The 21620-nt window shown below is 36.0% G+C and overlaps 1 protein-coding gene across 6 annotated transcripts in view; it reads right to left on the bottom strand.

Annotated features, from left to right (window-relative positions):
- The window catches only part of PARD3B (par-3 family cell polarity regulator beta), a 422878-nt gene that overhangs the window by 179711 nt on the left and 221547 nt on the right, over positions 1 to 21620 (bottom strand). For 5 of the 6 annotated variants that reach the window (XR_015258893.1, XM_086750624.1, XM_086750623.1 and 2 more), the window contains 4 exons: positions 21431 to 21601; positions 17984 to 18113; positions 12097 to 12196; positions 9795 to 9910 (listed from right to left, as the gene is read on the bottom strand). Coding sequence is in view for 5 of the 6 variants with exons in the window: in XM_086750624.1 (XP_086606750.1) it covers positions 9795 to 9910; positions 12097 to 12196; positions 17984 to 18113; positions 21431 to 21601 (517 nt within the window). In the remaining variant the exon portion in view is untranslated. The remainder of the gene's footprint in view (positions 1 to 9794; positions 9911 to 12096; positions 12197 to 17983; positions 18114 to 21430; positions 21602 to 21620) is intronic. The other variant, XM_086750625.1, reaches the window with a different exon arrangement.

Raw genomic sequence — 21620 nt, 5'->3', positions numbered from 1 at the left:
TAGCATTGGCCTGTCTTTGCATAAAGGCACCTGAAAGATTTTCAACAGGGGAAAAAATACTGTCTACTCTTAAAATCTCAAGTAAAAATAATTAATTCTAATTATTTTTATATTGCAATATCAAAAAGTAATTACATTGCAACTAACTATGAAAAATTTCAGCTCAAGAGGATCACACTTGGGAACGTGCAGTGCCAGACTGGAATGTATCAGGAAAACATTTATAACAAAATTGCAACTGTAATTATTTTTATGAGGACACTAGAAGTACTATATATTCATGAGCTAGAATTGTTAAACGCAAAACATTTTTTAAAAAAATAGAATCACCTAATTTGGAGACCATAAACACAAAACTCAAAAATCTGTGAAGGATCAATGCAAGGTAGTAAAAACATCACAAACCAGAAGAAACTTCCTTAACTTGTAAATCAAACAAATACTTCACATTTTGAAATGTTCATGGAACTCCTGGGGATGTCAGCTCATGAAGTTATTAAGGTTTGTCAGTACTAGCTTTTTTAAAGTAACATCTATAATTTAGGAACAGTATTTTCCCCACAGAAGCTAGTTAGGTATTCATTGTCAGTACTTGAAGTCATTGCTGAAAAAGTGACATTTCTACAGCTATTTAATACAAGCATGGACATTTGCAGGACTAGCCAGTCCACAGATTATGAAAGATCGAATATTACTAAAACAAACAAATCTTTCCAGTTGATACCAAACAACTGCTACTTTTTTTTTTTTAAACTATGCCAAGAACTACAACAAACGGTAAAAAAAATCCAACCCTCTATGCCATGAATAATCACATATATTAGGATTTCCTATGGTAATATTATGGAGTGCTGTTTTGCTTTAAGAAAATAAATAGCATTGTTCAGCAACAGTAAAAGCACCCAACAATGCATCCAGGTCCTTCCACACAATCTTCCAATTGCCATTTCTGTGCCTGGCTCTAGATAACCAAGGTAGCCATTTTATATGAATCACATGATTTTCAACGGTCTAGTACACAACAAGCCTTCTGTACTGCCCCAAAGTTTGTGTCAAAATACAGTCCAGGTTTACTTAAAGGTCAATAAAGTACGTCCCAACTACAGTTTAGAGAAGCACAGATCAATGCTGCTGTCAATTGTAATAATAATTTTCCTTCCCTTTTGCTTAATTCAATTGCTGTGCTATTATATTATTTATCCCCCAAACAAGGAGTTGCTAGTATACACAAGATAGAGGGTATTACTATTCAACTTAGTGTTTCTTTTCTGAAGGATCAGTTTTCCACATTGACTAAGAGCTACTCAAAATCTGTAGCTGTGAATGTTACATGTATTTCTGCTGGACAAACTGACACGTACCTTTGAAGACCAGCTGCAGTTCTGCACTCACAGAAGAAGCAAACAAGAATTAAAATTTCAATTAATAAGAAATAATAAGAGATTGAAATATCAAAGAATTTCCTAGAAAAATGTCTTGATACCTTTATTAGTGTACAGGAGGCCTTAGAAATACAACATTTCTTATTACATGTTAATCTATTATAAGGGCTGTATTCCCAAATCACATATACAAATGATGTTGCCACACTTTTTAGAAACCATCAGTTTCTATGGTATAAACACATGAAAATAAAGCAAAGCTACAAATTGGTCACTTTTTTTTTTATGAACTGTATCCTTACTCAGCCCTTTCATCATAATGAAGGCACTGCACAACCAATTAATTTTAGTCAATGATAGTGCCAATGACATAAATCTCCTGCTTTTTTTTTCTTGGTGAAGCATTTCGCCATCCACAAGTGGCATAGATCATTCAGAGAAATTGTGTCAAAGGTTGGCTCACAACCATAGCTTAGAAAACGCTCTTGCTGTTCTAGGTTTGCCCTGTAGTACTGTGTACAAAGACCACAGGCTTTTATACTAAAATTTACAGGAGGAATAAAATGTGTGTATTAGGAAGGGGTAAACTTGCACTGTCTGAAAATATTTTCCATCAGTAATTCCCCCTCCTCCCCTCTCAAGTGACAGTGAAACTTCAGATAAGGGCCCCATCTCCCCTGTTCTGGGGTCATCTGGTTATTCACAAGCTACTCATTCTTGAAGGATTACGAGTCCCTGATAGATTCCTGTTTGCTTCAATATTGAAAAGTAGTGAGACTAGCAAAAAGCTTGCACAAAGGCTAAGGATAAATCATACTTATGCAGTAAAAAAGGTAAACCTTTTCCAAAATGGCATCTAACACAACATTTGGGATGCCCTGTTTAGCATTGTCAAAGACAGGAATAAATCACACCTAAACCAAGATTCTGGATTCTTTTTCTCAACTGTACAAGGTTTTCCCTAATTAGATTTTTCAGAACAATTTTGTTAGAAATTATTTAATACTTTAATTCAATTGTATTCAGAGAAGGTCCCCAAGGGATACATCCTGTGTGTCAGCACATGAGAACAAAAATGCCTAAGCTTGCACTTACTATTTCTACTGCTTATTATGGAAGAACCAGCAGTACAGTTGATGTTGGCCACTGGACACATTTACCTTTAAATGGAAGGTTTTCTCCTGGCAGAAAATAACATTATTTTGCCATTTCCCAGCTAGTGTGATATAAATTTCTTCACTTTCTTTCAGTGGCACAACAACCACTCCTTCCTGAAGGTTACACTGCTAATTGAGGCCACCACGGCTTCTTTTACACTTTTGTTGTCTTCTCTAATCCTCTCTCACCTCTGTTAGAGAGAAACTGTACCGGGCTAAAACTGATCCAGCTCCCCCGCTACACATCTCCCGCATGTCATTAACACTTCTTCCAAATTCCTAGGGTTAAACCACAAGTTCCTAATCTAATCTGTCATTCAGGGGTTGAAAACATTGATAGAGAACAGATTTAAGACAAAGTGTAGGGAACAGATTTATAACAAAGTGTTCTTAAAAGTTACTTCATTATCATCTGTACTTTCTTTCTCACAGTAGCTACACATTGACTTAATGGCTATTTTCTCCCCCTAACACTCTGATAATCTAAGTGCACTAACAGATCAACTCACTTCAAACTTACACAAAAGCAGAGTAAGAAACTACCACCTCAACCACGTGTTACCATTTTCTCAGATCTATCACCATCAGAGCTCCTGTGATGCTCCCAGTCTGATCACAGCAAGATTCCTTGAATCTAAGAATTCTACAAAACCAGTCCAAAAAGTTGCTATTGCCTCCTGCAAAGGCCCATTTCCGCCTTTAGGCCGCTACTCACCGTCCCCTCAACTGCATCAATGAAGATTTGCTGGAAAACTGAGCAGCGGAATTGACCTTGTTAAAAGCCTTTCTTCTCCTACAGAACAAACCTAATTTCAGTCTCATTTCAATTCAATTCACAGTGTCCCCATCACTTCATAAATTATTTTGTTTCATTCTCTACTTAGAGCTCTTACAGACAGAAATTTGAAAGTCATTTGAACTACGAAAACTCCATTGTGCTAATTTCTAAAAATTTATTCTGTAGAGCGGCCTCAGAAAGTATACATCTAATCTGACAGTACTAGAAAGCTACTAATGACATAAGCTAGAATAATTTTAAAATCACTCTTGACCTTTATGCCCAAAGACAATCAGAGCCATAAGCAATATGGTTTTTCCTGAAGCCATGACATTTTTGTTTTTGAAAAGCCTTTCTCTTCAAGAGATGATTTGTTAAATTACTGTTACAAGCCAGTAACATTGAAAAGTCTGTTAGAATTCTGAGCCATCTTCTTCTTCATTTCCTCATTAATGTTCTAATGAACTTAACTCACTCCTAAACGCAGTTCTGAAGTTAGTTTCAACCCAAAGCAACCTGACAAATGTATTCCATACATACAATATGGCATACATACAAAATAATGATTTTAAAATACCAGACCACTTTTGCCACACTAATACCATAACTCTCACTAGGGACCTCCCAAAATATATTCTTTTAATTGTATCTGAATCAAAACATTTTTTAAATTGAAGAGTAGTCTCCATCAGCTATGCCTGGTTCTCATTTGGTTATGTTTTGAGAAACTTCTTTCAATATCCAAAATTACACTCAGAATAAGAACAATCCACTTCAGAGCAAATCATGAAGTAGCTAATAGCTAGTAGCATCTTGATTGCATTTTCCACATCCTTCTGGAATCCTCTCTCTTCATTTTGAGGTGTTTTAAAAGTACGAACTGTAATCGAATGCATCCCTTCACCAACAAAGAAATTAGCACTTTGTTAACTATTGGCTTCCTTGCAGAATGCTCCATACCTTACGTCTTGCATACTCACTTGCTAATTATTCCTAAATACATAAATCAGTTGACTGATATCTTTAATAAAGATGCCCCAAGGTTAAGGGACTCTGAGTATGTCTAATGATGTTTCATCAAATAATAGTTCACTCACATTTAAAACCAAGCAAAGGACATTTCCATTTCTTCAGGCTGTAGAGCTTAATCAGTTAAGATCTACGGGTTTTTGCTTTTTACGGGGAAAGGAAGGGAGAGTCGAGCAGTACCTTGAGATAGCGGTCATGGGTTATTATACCAACATCCTCAAATAGAAATCTACACAGTACTTTGCCTGAATTGATACATAACAAAATTGCTATATACTCATCTGATTCAATTTCATGTTGCTTCAGGTTAAAACAAGCCACACTTTCATGTGTTTGAATACAATTCCCATGGCTGTAGTTTTTAGAGTACATTTATGCATAGCCTAAATCACTCCTGTGCATAAAGATGTATGGAAAATAAGGGTGTTGGAGATAAATAAAACACCTTCTTTCCGTTCTTTTTCTTAGAGCACATAGATTTTCACCTTCCAATACAACATTAAAAAAAAATTCATATTGCCAGTCATTCTCCACAAAAATTACCTTTTAAATACAGTTGAAAGAAAGAAAAAACACTACTGAAAATGAATTCTGATGAATTATTAGATAGAGATTCTCCTCTAGACAACTGTGGTAATGTATGGCAAAACGTGTGGGTATAGAAGGTTGTTAAAGGAAAGGGAAAATCATCCTTCCAATGACTTGTATAGAAGGCACTGATTCTCCTTCATTTTCAATCTGCCATAAGTTTCAAAAAAAGTGTACCACTTAAGTGAGAAGGGAGAACATAACATTTATTTCTAGCATTTCTGAATTTGTTTTGCTTATTTTTAACACTATGCTATAAGCACAAGTTCAAAATTGGCATGCACTCTAAATTTGCTCAGTACAGGCATGCACTCTATGTGAGACTTTGGCTGGCCCTCCACAAATTCTTGAAATCACAGTATAAGGAGAACCTTTTATTTGCTAACATATATTCAAACACCATCATCCATAACAAAAAAATTTATGCAACTGAGTGGATGTGTCAGGTGCCGGGACCAGTAGAAGGAAAGAGATGGCTGTGCTCTTCTGTCATAGAATCATAGAATAGTTAGAGTTGGAAGGGACCTTCAACGGTCATCTAGTCCAACCCCCCTGCAAGAAGCAGGGACATCCCTGACTAGATCAGGTTGCTCAGAGCCTCATCCAGCCTGGCCTTGAACGATTCCAGGGATGGGGCATCCACCACCTCTCTGGGCAACCTGTTCCAGTGCTCTACAACTCTCATTGTAAAAAATTTTTTTCTCATCAGTTCATCATCAGTTCAAAATAAAAGTAGACAAGGCAAAGAAAAGATACACCACAAGACACAGGATATGAACTCCACCAGTGATCCAGAAAGTGCTGCCATTATCTCAACACAGCAGCAGGGAAGAACATTAGGACTTAGAGTTGACATGGAACTAATCCATACCCTATTACTCTGAATGAAGCTGTAAATTTTGAGAAGCCTTTGACCACTGTATAAATGATGGATGCTAAAGCAGGGAACCCGTCACTCTGCCTCTATACACTTTGAGCAAAGACATCTGTACATATGAGGCAAGGTTCTGCTCATGCCTGCAAAACCAGATAAATTATCACAGTACCACTATACTTGTCTTTTTGTATTTTTTTAAAAAAAATTCTACAACAGTAACTCAGTAATTCTCACATGCCACTGATTTTTATTTTATTTTTTAAAGTAGATTCAAGCAAAAACTAACTAATCTGCAAATAACTTCAGTTCTTCAACCATACCAACTCCAGATAATGCTATTTTTGGATTCATGCTATTCATGAATTTAGCAGTTAAGATTTGTGTCAGTTCAAAAAACTCATGGCACATGCATGACAGCATAGAGCCCTGACTAAAAAACTGGGTGGCAGTGATTCATGCTCTCTGCTCCTGTTCCGCTGTCCAGTCAATGATACAGAAATGCACCAAGAGTCAACAAGCTAAACTGTATTTGCCCTACTTGCAAGTAACCTACATCTTTTGCTGCATGTGCCAAGTTCCTTTCATTGCAAGATTTGCTCTGGAGAGCCACAATGACAAATTCATGCTCCATGTTAGCAGTACTAAACAATTTTTGATCACTCATCCTTATTTCCTGATATTATTCACTGAGGATATTAATTTATAATTATAGTAATTACTATTTTGTAAACAGATACAACTGGAAAACATATTAAGCACTCAGAGGTTTCTAGGTCTAAAATATACAAAACTGAAAAGATAGACATCAATGTTAAATGGGTTTCCATTGCGAATATGTGTAATTATAGACTAGTCTCTACTTAACAGATTTGCTTCCTGTGTATACACCAACCCTCAAAGCCAGAAAGACCCTTACTATACAATTTCATTAACTCCCTAATGTATTTAATTCACTATGGTCTCGTAAGGTTCACAATCTGCAGCAATATCTGGATTCTCAGGTTTCTTGTGTTTAAAATTTTGTTATCTGCCTTTGATGATCCTTCTGATGACAATGCCATTATGTAGTCCATGCCTTTGTAAGCTTATAATTAGGCAATAAATGCATTACAGATGTTTGACGGTAAAGCAGAATGTTTCATAAGTGACAAGCAGTACAGATGTCACATTTATGCCCTGTAAATTACACCAATTCTGTTGTCTACTGAGTTCATGATGTTATCCTGGTCTAGGGACACCCAGATGATTTCTGGACCTTGTAACCTGAAAGGCTGGTTATGTCTTCCCAGATCCATGGAAACTCTTGATTCCAAGGCAACTTAGTTTAAAAGGAAAGAAACTGCATCTAAGTCACATTTTGTAAGGTCTCAGAGCTCTCCTCGCAGACTCAAATTCTGTAATTTTTCTGTTTATCATATAAGATTTATTTTGGAAGGGACTGGCAGAACTTGAGAACAAAAGAAAAGTAATAAGTGGCAGCATCCCATGGCTACTGGAAAAAGAGGGCCTAGCGTTATACAAGCATTTTCATACAGAGGACACCTCCTCTTTGTTACCAAATCTGGTCCACAGCTCCTCTGTGGTGCTTGTGAACAACTCTTTCTCGTAACCTCAACTCCGACTCTGTAAGATGAAGACAGTAGTACTTCCCATCTTTTTTTTTTTTTTTTTTTTAATTTTCCCTTTGTGGCAAACAATGCACTGAAATCAATAATGGGTACACAGCTGCATGTTGGGATGAGAAGTTACTGTGGGCCACGACTGCAGCTAAGTAATGAGCAAAGTAGGAAAAAACTTTCCTTCCCCAAAAAGCCATTTTGGAGTGTGCATTATAGGAATGCTCTACTTGGAAGCACAGTTTTATATACAAAACTATTGAGATTTTCTTTGCATTAGAAGCATTGTATATTGCAGTTACTTCACTTAAGACTTTCATGCTACTTTTCCTTTTACCCTTCCAGTCAGAAATTTCTGCTTAAAATCTTTCAAAAGTTGGCAAGTTGAACATGGCACTTCACTGCTTGCTAGAGAAAAGGTCCTAGCCTTCATCTTCCTCAATTTCTTTATTTGTCAAGCTATGTCCAAGAAATTTTACTTCACCGATTGTTATTTATATAACACAGGATGGGTACAATTCTACCGCTGTTCTTTAAATAACAATCTCTCTTTAAATAACTATCTCTCTTTCAACAGAATTACCTTCACATCACCGTATATGAGAAGGATAAAGCATTAGTGCAGCCAGTCAGACTGATTATTATCCTTTTGGTTTTTACTTTCATAGAAGGGGCATTTTCAACAGCTACCTTCTATGAGCAACAATTTTTCAAAGATCTTGAAAACGCTTTCATATCTAATTTGTATTTTACTTTGGTTTTTTGCACTCAATTTTATTTTAGTGTTTAACCACTATGTGTTTAACCACCATTCTCAAAGCTTTGCTTCTGGGTGTCAAGAGCAAATTGCTTACACAAATTTGAACCTCACAATATAAATTAACATAGACCAGTACAAAAGGAAGTACAGGTTACATGGTAGTTCTGAATATACTCTCAAGCACACTCTCATTGCCTAATTTTTTATTGCTACTTGTGAGCATTCCTTCTAGTGACTTCCATGGGAACTGTAAGTAAACCTTTCTAAAAGAAGACTCAGAAAAGTTGAAAATTATTTTTTCTAGTAGACTACATACAATACACATTTTGACTCATCTGTAAACTCATTCCTTTATTAAGGTGTATTTCCATTCTTAAAAAAATGTAATGCATTACTATTCATCAAAATAGTGGAACAGAACTGCAAAAGGATGAACTTCTGGTCTGGTCATGTAGTAGCTTTCAAGTTCTGCCTTAAGAACTCCCCTAAATAGATTCTTATCATACAGTAATAACTGACTTCCCTTACACTCCATTAGAGGAGGAGATACATTTTATGTTACATCAAAATATTGCATTAAGACAAAAATAAAAATCAACAATACAAAACCTAACACCAACCTAGAGCATTTCAGGGGAAAAAAAACCAAAAAAACCAAAAAAAAAACCAAAAAAATAACCAAAACCCAAAACATCACTACCAAAAAGCTACCTTGAAACTATATTATGACAGTAATAATTTTCTATTAATGGTCTACAAAACCGGATCCAACAAAGCACACAAAACTATGATTAAAGACATCCTAATGGAAGGTCTCAAAATTACTCCATCAACACTCGAATTTGAAAAAAAAAAAAAAACAGATAAAGAATGAGTGCCACAAAAAAAGAACGAAAAGGAAAAATAAAAGCTTATTTGGTTTTCTTGGAGGCTTAAGAACTTTGTGAATTTTTCCTTGAAGTCTCATTAAACATGACTCACTTTTCAACTGCAATAAGTCTTCAATCTTCTACCCGCAAATGCTTTCCCAGTATTGAAAGAACCATTTTCTTTCTGCTTCACCCACCCTGCAAGATTTTCTGCACAGCATTGACGCGCAGAGGACTATAACCTTACCACTCTTCAAGCATTTATAAAGATCTGCTGCAACACTTTGATTGCCTGTGTTTGTCATTGTCAATGAAGAAATACACAGCTTGTCTTAGGAAACTTAGCCTTTGTCCAGTGTAGTTCAGCCATCATTTATATTCTGTACAAAAATGACCTTTGTTATTGCTGTTTTGCTATATTTTTTAGACATATAAAACTGGTACAGCAATTCTTTCTGCTCATTTTTACAAAAGCTCCCTCCTTTCTGCAGCTAAGATTTCAATACAATGGATAGAATAGCCTTTAAGAGAAAAAAAATAAACCTTCCTTCAGCTTCAATAAAAAGGGTACTTGCAATTAGATGCTACAGGAGGCAGACCATTGTCCCCATCACTGCAGCTCCTCTGCAGAACTTACTCCCTGATATTTGTGTTTAAGAAACAAAAGCAAGAAACAGAGATGGTGCAGATGGGTTGAGGCTAAAAAGCTGGCCTATATGTCACCCCACCCCTTCTTACCCAGATCCATGCTTTTTGAGGCTTTCAGATTAATTGATTCAGACTGCTTGGCTGGTGTCAAAGATCTGAAGTTGATGTGCTGATCTGTTAAATACACTGCTGAATTTATGATAGGGCTACAGGGAAGGGGAAAAAAAAAAAAAGAAGAAAAAAAAAAAAAGATGTGAAATATTTAGGCACCAGTTCAAAATACAAGTGAACTAATTAAAACATGCACAACATACATGTGTTTCTTCCTCCAGCAGCTTGCAGCCATGCATTTTAAAATCAGTTATTGATCCTCAACTTTCTTTTGTAAGACTTAACACCTCCAGTCACTTGTTTTTCATCACAGATGCAAATATAAATGTAAATGCTTAGCGATAATTGCTTTTACACAATTTGTATTTTATTTAGCAGCAGAAAAGAGGAACATACTAGCACCTGCTAATTTACTTCTTTTTTTTTTTTTCATTTTGCTAGCTCTACTTAACCACTTCATTTCAAAAAAACATGCTAGAAAAAGTTGGACAAATATTGCCAATACCTGGCATGATTCTACTTCATCTACTAATATAAAGTTATTTTACCACCTTGCACCACTTCTACAGAGGTTGGAGCCCAGAGGTCTCATGTAGGGTGCCATAATACTCTGAAGAATTTCAAGGTATCATGGTTTGGCTTTTGATTTTTTTTTTGTTTGTTTTTTTAATTATTTTTTACTTCAAGTTAGGCAAGTATCTAAACATTTCAAAATTCCACCTGAGTGAAACTTTCACCTGTGAGGAGTCAAGACACCTCACTGCAATGCATCTGGAATCTTCTGAGTCTCTCTCCAATTAGAAAAGCAGGTTTTTTTGTTTGTTTTTTTTTTTAACGCTCAAAACCAAAAAGCAGTTCCAAAACTAAATACATTTACTTCCAAACTAGTCAATCAAAAGCTTTGGCTTTGCAGCGTCAAAACACTTTCCCCAGTTTTTTGCTGAAATGCAATTTCAGTGAAATCAGCATGACTTGATACAGCAATTCAATTTCAGCAGAACTTAAGTTCCAAATGGAAAACCAACACAGCACTGGAAAAAAGTCAGGGTGGGAGAAAGGGCCTGTAAATTCATCATAATTTCAATACATTATTATCATTTAAGAGAATGCTTTTGTGCCCAGTTTGCTGAAAAATTAGGAACAGATTCTAGCAAACAACTGCAGTTGAGAATTTAATGCAGACTTCCACTAGTCTATGTAGACTCTTATTTGTTTACCATGTCATATATACTTGCCTGGAGACTAGAAATTATGAAATTACTCTAATGAAATGACTCTATGTTAGTAAAAAGAAAACAGTTACAAGACTCTTCATTGTACAAAGAATTCAAGGTATCCACAATAAAATACATATACTTTTTCCTATTATGTGCAGTCATTTAAAAGGTAGTTTTTAATCACATCCATGCACCCAAGGATAGAATTATGGCTAAGTTTCTAGTTTGAAACGCATACTTTCCTAATATCATTGCAATAAAATAATTGCACGACTATCCAAACTGTGAATACATACAAAATGAGTAAACAGTGTTCAACACTGAATTTTCAGCATTGTAAGTATGATAGGTTGAAATGATGCTTTGATTTGAATCCTGTGCTATTTGAGACAAAGTATATGTCATCAAGAACTTCAATACGTGTACACAGTTTTCTGTGTTTCTAAACTTTCCTTTACTAAGGAAATTAAAGCTCGTAGCTGCCATTAAGCACATCAGCCTTTACAAAAGGTATTCTTAAAATATCTGAAAAAATCTACCCAATCCATTTACAAACAGTAGAGGGTTCCCTACACATTTCAATGTTCAAACTTCCTGAAGCTTCATTTTGTAACCTCAAGAATGTCTTCAGCTGATGTGCTGTGTAAGAAGGTTCAGTTTCCTACAAACTGGATTTGGCTGGGGCTTTTAAAACTTTAAGATACTTCAGGCATGCATTCTACACATAGCACACATTGGTATAGCTTTAAATCCACTTTATTATTATTTTTTTAAGTGTGATTATGTTTTGGGATTCTTTTTGTTTTAATGAACAGATGCTGGGTATTGTGATCCATGTATTACACAGAGCAGGTGTACTGCAGCTCACGAACAACTGAAATAAACAATGCACTGAATGCTAAAATAACATTCCCAGCTTATATTAAAGCCATCATTCAGGTGACTAACAACAGTGGCAAACTTTTACAAAATAAAAAGTTTTTTTAAAAAATCAATTAGAACTACTATCACAACCACCCACAAGCAATTAGGCCTGTAACTATCAAGAATAGCTAAAGTCCAACCTATGATTATAATCCTCATTCAGCAGATCCTCACTGGGATGTGGTGGGAGAGGTGGAGGGGTTTCATTTTCACCATTGCCATGATCAGACGCTGGCAACTCTGAAATAAAATTTTAAAAAGAGTTAAATAAGCCACAGGAACAAGTACATTACACCAGTTCATTGATCAATGACTGGACTGGAAGGCCTCAAGCAATCCTGAAGTGACTCACAAATTATTCAAATCCCTAAACTAACTAAACTAGAATTAAAATCACACCAAGCAGAAAATACACCCCTTGGGATTTCCTGAAGAGCTGATTTTCAGATTTGCATATGCATAATTAAAGATAAATATAGGGAAACTTTGTGCTTATAGTGAAGTTGAATACACAGCACAAATTGCTTTACTCCATTCGAGTGAATTTTCACTTCTACATAGCTGCATCCTAACTGATTGCAGGTTCATGCTTTAATTCCCTTTGATGGGGAGCATTTACCACCTCTCGTGTACAGAAGAGAACCACATTCTCACCAAAGACTTCAGAAGAAGAAAAATTACTGTTATCCCACAGCAATGGAAGAAATTTATGAATTAGAGCCTTCATTTTCCTACCATTATGGCAATTCCTTCTTTACCTTTACAAAAGGCATTCAGCTTGCACCAGAAAATTACTTTGGACCAAGAAAAACATGAACTACTCAATGAAACCATTCAGTGGTTGGCTAAGCAACACCACTTACAAACCTGCAGTATTTAATATGACTGCTGTGCCTGCCATAGGCCAGTTCATTATCACCCTGTTAATTCACCTCTCAATCTAAAGGTCTAATCTTATAAAAAGTCCCTACATTTTTCAATGTAGGACATGTCTTCACCCCTCCAAAACTTAACAGGAAACATGGACACTTAATAATTCTTGGATTTCAACAGCAAGTAAGTCACTTAACAATATTGACATGCCATACTTTCCTGTGACCTGTTCTGTTATACTGAATGTTGTTGGGCTTTTTGCAAAATCCTGCATGAAAGTACTAATCTAATGAGAGAAAAAAAACCAAACTGTTTACAGGGATGGGAGTCAATCCAGACAGCAACAGATTATAAGATAAGAGATAATTCCCTAAAAGCAAACAAAAGATGCCCAACAAAACCACACTATTAGCTCAAGAATCCTATGAAACTCCTGGTGGCTGGATCTCCTAAAGATCAGAAAGATAAATAGTTCAAACTCTGTATCTTGGGAAAAGTGAGAACATCATCAGAAGAAAGTGAAGATGAGCAGATGAGGAGAAAAATTCTAACGAGACCTTAAAAAAATAGAGATTGCCAGTCTGACGCAGAAAACAGGTATGCATATAGACACATAAGACAGATGCACACTGGCTTCTTGCTTTACAGTCACTAAGGCTGCAATTTAAGGGCAGGAAACACGAGTAAATGGCAAGTTCTCACAATAAACAGAACAAAGGGAAACTTGTACTGCTCAATGTAATTAAATTATTTGAGAGATAAATCGGAAGATGAAAACCGTTACTCATGTAAAAACACTCAGAATCACCAAAAATAAGCAGACTATGAAGCTCTGCAAGAAGACTGCAGGACATAAGTAAGTAGGAAACGCAGGTGAAATTCCCTACCAGTGACTGCAAAGTAATGCACATGGGATTAAGGGAAAACTCGTGACACATACACACAGGCTATTACTTCAGCAATTACCGCTCTGGAACAATACAACAAAAGTGCACTGGATCATTCTTTGAGTATGTATGTTTAGTGAAGTCAAAAGGAAACAGACATAGAGCCTTAAGAAAAGTCCAAAAACTCAAGAACTCAGAGTTAATGATGTGCCTAGTTTTCAGATAGTTTCTAAGGTTTTATTCTTGCTATCTGAAAGAGGATGCAATATAGGACGTTATAGTTTTAGGACGAGAGGTAATGGTTTTAGGACGAGAGGTAATCGTTTTAAAATAGAGGGGGGTAGATTTAGATTAGAAACTAGGAAAAATTTTTTTACGATGCAAGTTATAGAACACTGGAACAGGTTGCCCAGAAAGGTGGTGGAGGCCCCATCCCTGGAAAAGTTCAAGGCCAGGCTGGATGAGGCTCTGAGCAACCTGACCTAGTCAGGGATGTCCCTGCTCCTTGCAGGGGGGTTGGACTAGATGACCTTTGAAGGTCCCTTCCAACCCTAACCATTCTATGATTCTATAATTCAGAAACACATTGAAAAGGCAGCAAGGGTAGTTGGACGCATGTAGCAACATTCCTACAAGGAACACAGACAAGGATTCTTTGTTTTAGAATAACAAGCAATAAAAAGGGGATACAAGAAGAATCTATGAGTGAGGTGGAAGCCATAAGGTGAAAAACAAGCTCTCACTGACTGTCTCATACAGAGTAACTAGAAGACACTCAATGTAACTATCAAGTAACGCACCTACAACAATACAACAAATACACAGTAGTAGTTTTTCCTGTGCAATTAAATCATGGAACTCATTGCCATGAGGATTTTTTGGAAACCAGTTTTTAAAAAAAATATTAAGAAATGGACCAAGATTTAGAGAGGTACCAATAGCACAATGATTCAGACAGAACCTCTGATTTAGGAAGTCTCTAAAGCACTGGCTACCCCGACTACCCAAATTAGGAAACAGATGCCTGATGAAAGGCAGGGGGAGAAAAAGATCACATCACACCCTACACTGTGCTTTACCCTCTTTGAGCAGCCTCTGATAGCCAGAGCCAGAGACATTATGCATTATTTTAACTTTAATTCACAGTAATTGATAAGTCATTTCACAAAGGCTGTTCAGTGACTGGTTACCACTGGCATTTTTCTTGCAGTACACAAATGGTACACACAGAAAGATGTCAGACTTCCTGAGCAAATCAGAAATGATCACAAGGGACTAAAGCTCCCAGCAAAAGAGAGCAGGAGCAAAACAGTGCTAGCATTTAACCTTAGAGGCAGTCACTGGCTCCATTTTCAAGACCTCAGGAAATGATCTTAACAGATCCAGAGTGGTCAGAGGAACAGCTAAGCCACTGAACAAAATATACTGAATTTTCAGATATTAAACAGTCTGTCATATAAATGTAATGTTTTAAACCACGTATTTAAAGATTAATTTAAAATTTCACTTCTTAATTTTCTACCTTGATATTATCACACTTGTATAAAAACAAGGATTCTTGTAAAACCATGAAGATGCTGCAGTCTGTGGTAGTAGAGAGAGTTTATGATTATTCTACTATTTAACCAGAGATGACAGCATTTCCCCTATAACTGTATGTAACATAAGGTTATAAGAAATAAGTAAGAACCTCTAATGAAACACATACCAGTAATCTTTCAACATCAGAAATGTAAAGCTGCTGGCTCTGAAGTATCATTTCTCAAAGAGGTTGTTCTAAAAACCACCAAATCTGTGCAACAGCTTGGCAGCAAAAGAAGTGAAGACCTGAAGGCAGCAAGTATTATTCATGCAAAAATAGAACAAGCACTGGCATTTCGATATTGGATCCCCTCCCCCTTTATTTAAATATCCACAGGCAAGACAAAATGTAATGTTTTGGCTATAACCACTTTTCCCCAGACATCAGGTTTTCTGGCTCATGTATAATAAAAAATACTCTTAAAACAGACAGCAATATTAGCAGGCCAAGCTTCAGTGTATTTTTGCTGAGCTTTTATAAAAATTTTATTGGTAGTAGTGAATGATACTGGAAATAACTTATTGGAAAACATTAATTGAAAAAGTGACATTTTATTAAATGTAATACAACTCCTGTCATTAAATTCTTACATTAGATCCTGTATTATGTTAAAAATATCTTCTATGTTTTATTATTCTTTGTAAAAACGTACCATCTGGACTTCCACATCCAGAATCTGGATAGTAAAACGTAAGAACATACAAGTGACTGTTCCCGTTTTTCACAAGAAGCTTCCCATCTCTGAGACTCACATCCTTAAAAGGACATAAAACCGAAAGTTCCTGACCGAGTTAAATCAGAGCTGTGCATAGGTGTGGCATTTTCCCTTTACAGATGCCTTGATGGACTGAGGACAAAATTTGATAGGAAACAATACAGAAAAAAATTTTGAGGCAGTGACTGGAAATAAGTGACAGGCTCATATGGAAAGCTCAATAATAATTAATACTATGACTTCAAAATTAGAGAAATATTTCTCCAGTGTGCTGGACTACTGTAAGCCCAAAGTGTCTTTCACAAAAAAAATTCAGATTGGAGCCCTACTGCAGACACTGTGCTGCTGAAAGTGCCTGTGCAGTTCTTCATTAAAATCACTTAAATTTTACTCATCTTCAGCAGAAATCGCAATACAATGATACTTCTAGTAAAGTGCTACAAACATCATCATCATCTGTTGTCTAGTGACTCCAATTCCAAACTGCTCCCACCAGGGCATGGCTGGGAGGCCCCAGCCATGCCAAACCCACCCCCGACAACAGCCCTCAGCAGCACTCTGGAGCATCCTTTCCACATCCTGCACACTTTCTCTTCTGAGGCCATCAAATTTTTTTATAATGCCTTCTTATTATCATCATTCTTTAATTAAAGAGATATCTATTGGAAACAATTTTATGAATGAGCTGCACACTAGTCATCATCATTTTTGGATTGTAGCTGCAGAATCATCTGCTTATATGTTTTTAAAGGAAGTGTTTAAAAGTACTTGCTGTTTTCTGATCCTTTGGCAACAGCTAACTCTACAGGGCAGGCTAGCTCTGAGGATGACCCTTTTTTCCTGTAACTACAGAATCGGCACAAATTCCATACAAGAGGAATATAAGGTAGATGTAAACAAAAGGATCTGATCTTTAAATACTTATAATGCTTGAGTCTATATCTAATTCTTTGCCTGGAGTCACATTGTCAAAATATTTAAGCCAACACAAATGATTCACCCCTGAATTACATGGGAGTTTCTCTTGAGCTTTACAGATATGGGCTCTTTGGTTTTGGTTAGAAGTACTCCACACTGTCTTACTCATCATACTCATCAGAGTAGCCTATGAAATTAATTTTGCAGGCCACTCAGATTCCACAGTTGTCTAGGGAAGTGGGAAAAATCATGGATAATTCAACTACATCAAAGAAAAATCTTTTTTTTCCTACTGGAAGGTATTTAAGTATATGCTTGGCTTGAAGGAAAAGAGTATACTTAAAAGGATACAGGTCAAGACCATCTCAAGTACCTAAGCTTTTCAAATAACTACTGTCTTTCTGAGTTAGGTGCACATTGGACAGATTATTAATACAGTATGCCATCAGAAATGAAAGATGCTTGCATATGCTCACACATGTAGGTTTTCTTTGTACAATGTACACGACTATCTAATTTTTTTTATGAGTTCATTAATATAATTCCAATTTGTAAATTAAGGAAATATTTCTAACCCCTGAAAAAAATTTTACCTTTAAGTCTAAAATAAGCAAGTGTACTTTATGAATATAATACTTTTGTATAAATTCATTTAGCTTATCATAACGTGGGACATAATCTAATAATTCAATGGAAAAATCATTGTACTCATTAAAGATATATAGAAAATAAACATTTTGACAACATATATTTTGCACTCATCATTTGTTTTTTATCCAACCTTACGTGTTGGGGCAGCAAGCTATAAACTGTTACTTAAACTGGAATTTGTGCCAGGAATCTCATTCACAACTTCTGAGTCAGCTCTCCCACCCTCGCTGGATCTTCAAGCCTCCAAGTAACATAGTGTGCACTTACTCTAATTAACTGCTTTTCTAGTGGCTGTGGATTTAAGAAAAAATTAAAAAACAAAACAAAAAAAAACCCAAACAAACAAACAAACAACCACAAAGCACTTTCTTTTAGCTCAGAGAAGGACATCTAGAGACTACCTTTTATTCTTTCCTGAGGACTGCACGATACAAATTGCTGAAGAATAGTATCATTGCGTCGGGAAGCAGATGCGAAGTTATGACTCCCGTCAAAGGTTGATTTTTGAAAGACTCCCTGGTCTGAGCGTTCCTAAGGGAAAAACAGAAACCATACATTGTAACAAAAAACTAAACATTCAACAATGCAGATCAGTCATCACTACAGACAGTGCACAAATACATTGTATAGCTGTACCTTGCTTCCTTTCAAATTAGAAAATTGAAAGATATTTTCCAAACTACTATCTGTTTCTGCTGACCATGAAATAAGGCAATATCTAAGCAATAACAATCACTAAGGAATGATGCACAAAAGTAAGACTGTTTTTTAATGACCCACAACTGGCTTCATTCAAATTCTCCATCTGGGAGGGCAGCTTGTGACATTGTCAACACAAGAACACGGGCAATGCCAATGGTATTTCTCTGCCAGCCAGCTGGTTCCCTTCTCTCAGAGACTGAGTGCATATGTTCGCATGATCACACACAAGTGCAGTTTTGCAAGTAAGGAGTTACACCAAACTCCCAGACGCAGGTCTTCTGGCTAGCAACTAAACAAACTCCTGTCACACCTCTAGTCAGCTTTTCTTTTTGCCTAATTTATTCTCCTGAGCAGTTGCTCAAGAGAAAAAAAGAAAAAAAAAAAATCAGTTTCTAAAACTGGTACAGACCCAGAAAGACGTTTCTGTGCTCGTTATTCAGGGAAAACAGAAAACCCACACAGGGGAATATTATGGCTAGTTTTCAAAATAACCTTTTTAGTTTCTGTGATTTTATATCTGTTTTTGAAGGGTCTTCCAAGTGGCTTCTATTCTTAAAGTACATGTTTATTATGCCAGCAAATGTTACACTAAATATGTAATTCCTTAAATTTCATAGTCACATCTACAGAAAAAATGCATGTATCTAACCCATATAATTTCTTTGTAAAATGATACAAGAGCTTTAACGCATTGGCACGGGATTGCCTACAAACCAATGCATAAGAAAGGACAGCAAGGTGCATCACCTTGCAACCTGCCTTTCAAGCTTAATAATAATAAAATAATAATTAAAAATAAAATAATAAAAATGGTAATACAATAATGCTAGAATAATACTAATGAAAATTAATAATAATAAAATATGAAAAAATGCTGAGATTCTCACGGTGACAGTACGGCTACAAACAGAGCCTGAGTGGGCAGGCAGCACACATAACATTCTCTCCTTCTCCTCAGTGCAGCAGGAGCCATTTCAAAAGGCTTTTTTCAGCCTCTGTACGCAAACATACAAACCACATAGCCACCAACAATTATGTTTTTTTCTTGTTACTGGAAATTCTTTAGTTTCCATAAGATTCCTTATGTCACAGGTCCACAGTTACTACTTTCTCATGGATAGTGCTAGCTAAATTAAGCCTTGCAACCTTCAAACTTCTACTGCATTGTACCCAGTGGTATAGGGAGCCTTAAATTAACAGCAACAACAAATCTGCTTTTCCAGCTCTTTGATAAACGACACAATCAATATCCCAACAACTGATCAGTAACCAACCTAATTAGAGTACTCAGCTTATAAAACATGGCTGTCATGGAAGACCTCCATTAGTGTCCTGACCAATAAAAACCATAATGCATTTCCAAACGTGGCTTCCTCCTACCAAGCTGAGCTGCAGTACTCACGAAGCTGGTTTGGGGAAAGGAAAGAATGGCCAGCAACCCATTTCTGCTACGGTCTCCAGACTCAAATGGAATTACAATTGAACCTAAACACTACCCTATAAAAATTTATTCCTGTCTAAAATGAATTTGATCCAATCAAGACCTTATTATGCATTCTTCACAGGGCATGAGTTGACATTATTTACCTCTTTCATACATCTGGATAATATATAAAACTATACACTTAAATATAAAAAGCAGCTTCATACTTTTATTAGGTCAATCTGATGTTTGACTAATTTTTTTTTAGAGAAAATTCTGGCTTTTGTTAAATGAAGAAAACTTGCAGGAGTGATCTTTATTTAAAGGTGAGCTATCTTTCTTATGTCACAAGAGAACACAATAAATATAACACACTTTATAATTCTTCCTTACAGCATAATACCATGTCACATAGGAAAGGAAAGCAAAAATGTGTTTTCCTCTAATGTATTCCAGAATTGCTAATGAATATTTTTCATATTTTCCTGGCACGATTGACATCAGTGAGGCTTTTGCAAAATGTCCTCCCAAAAATTTAGAGCACAATGGAAAGTAATCTACCTCTGAATCTATTATTGAATCAATCATGGTGGTAGGAAATCAAATAGAAAATTATCAGGAAAATGTTAAAGTGTTAATTATACTATAAGATAGCTGCATTCTTTTCCCTCCTCTGATATTTTATGTAAATACATCCACAAACATTATTGTTCTTAATATTTTAAAATGTTCCAGCAATGCTTATTAAATAAGAAACGTGACAACATCTCTTGGAGTTTTGTAACGGGACCTATTACAACCTTTTACACCACAAATACACTTGTATGTATTTTTATTTTAAAGAACTGTACAGATGTTGAAAAACTATTAAAATATTTATTCAAGGGTGAAAATTAAAACTGTGGTGAGTAGTAAGGGCAGCCAGTATACATAGGTATATATTATCTATGTAAAGATGAAGAAAGAGTGTGCATATGTGCATGAAAGAAAGAGAGTAAGAGAGATCACAAAACCAATCCTTCTCAAAATAAGAGGTGACTGGCAAACATCAGTTTATATAAGGTCTAGAAAACATATGAGAAGAAAGAAATTTTAACAGTTATTTTGTTACTTTACTTCAGCAAGTTTTATGATAATCAACACAGAAACCCATCCTTCATCTGACATGGGAAAGTTAAATATTAATTCCTTAAAGGTTAGAAAAAAAAAAAAAAAAGGTGGGAGGATAGGATAGGACAGGACCAGAAGTAAACACACACACAAAAAAGTGGAGCGAATTAAAATACTAACAAAACTGAAAAAGCAAGAGTGAAGTAAAATCCAAGTCACACTAAGACATTAAGGTCACTGTTCATGACAGCAAATGAAATCAAAAGAAATGAAATTGTCTGTATCCCAGGTAATGCCTTGGGGAGGTAGCAGATAGTCGAAACTACATCAACACTTTTAATCCTAAATTAATCCTTTTTGGTACCACATTTGCTTTTGTTCTAATATTGTCAATTTAAAATAAGAGGCAATGTTTAGCCTGGTCTCAACAACAACAGCAAGATGAGAAGACATCAACCAGAAACACTGTGAATCCTGAGTACAGAAAGTCAAGAACTCATTCTGCCACGAGGAGCTCTCTGTGACCAAGTCTTTAGCCATTATCTCTTGTATGCAAAAAAAAAAAATTGGGACTGGAAAGACATTTAACTAATAAATGCATTTACTGCTTCACCTCTGTCTGCACTTCCAGTCTCCGCAGAACCACCAGCTGGATCCTCCCACGAATGTTCCCCTCCATGGACATGGAGCGCCTCAGTGTTTCCATAGCCTCATGGTTTGACTTGCCCAGAAGCGACTCCCCATTTACTGCAACAAGCTGATCATTTACACGCAAACGACCATCCTACAAGCAAAAAAACAAA

This window comes from Chlamydotis macqueenii, chromosome 6 (genome assembly GCF_036417535.1).
Source record: "Chlamydotis macqueenii isolate bChlMac1 chromosome 6, bChlMac1.mat, whole genome shotgun sequence".
NCBI lineage: Eukaryota > Metazoa > Chordata > Aves > Otidiformes > Otididae > Chlamydotis > Chlamydotis macqueenii.
Note: the sequence above shows the minus strand (reverse complement) of the source record. Positions and strands in the feature narration are given on the sequence as shown.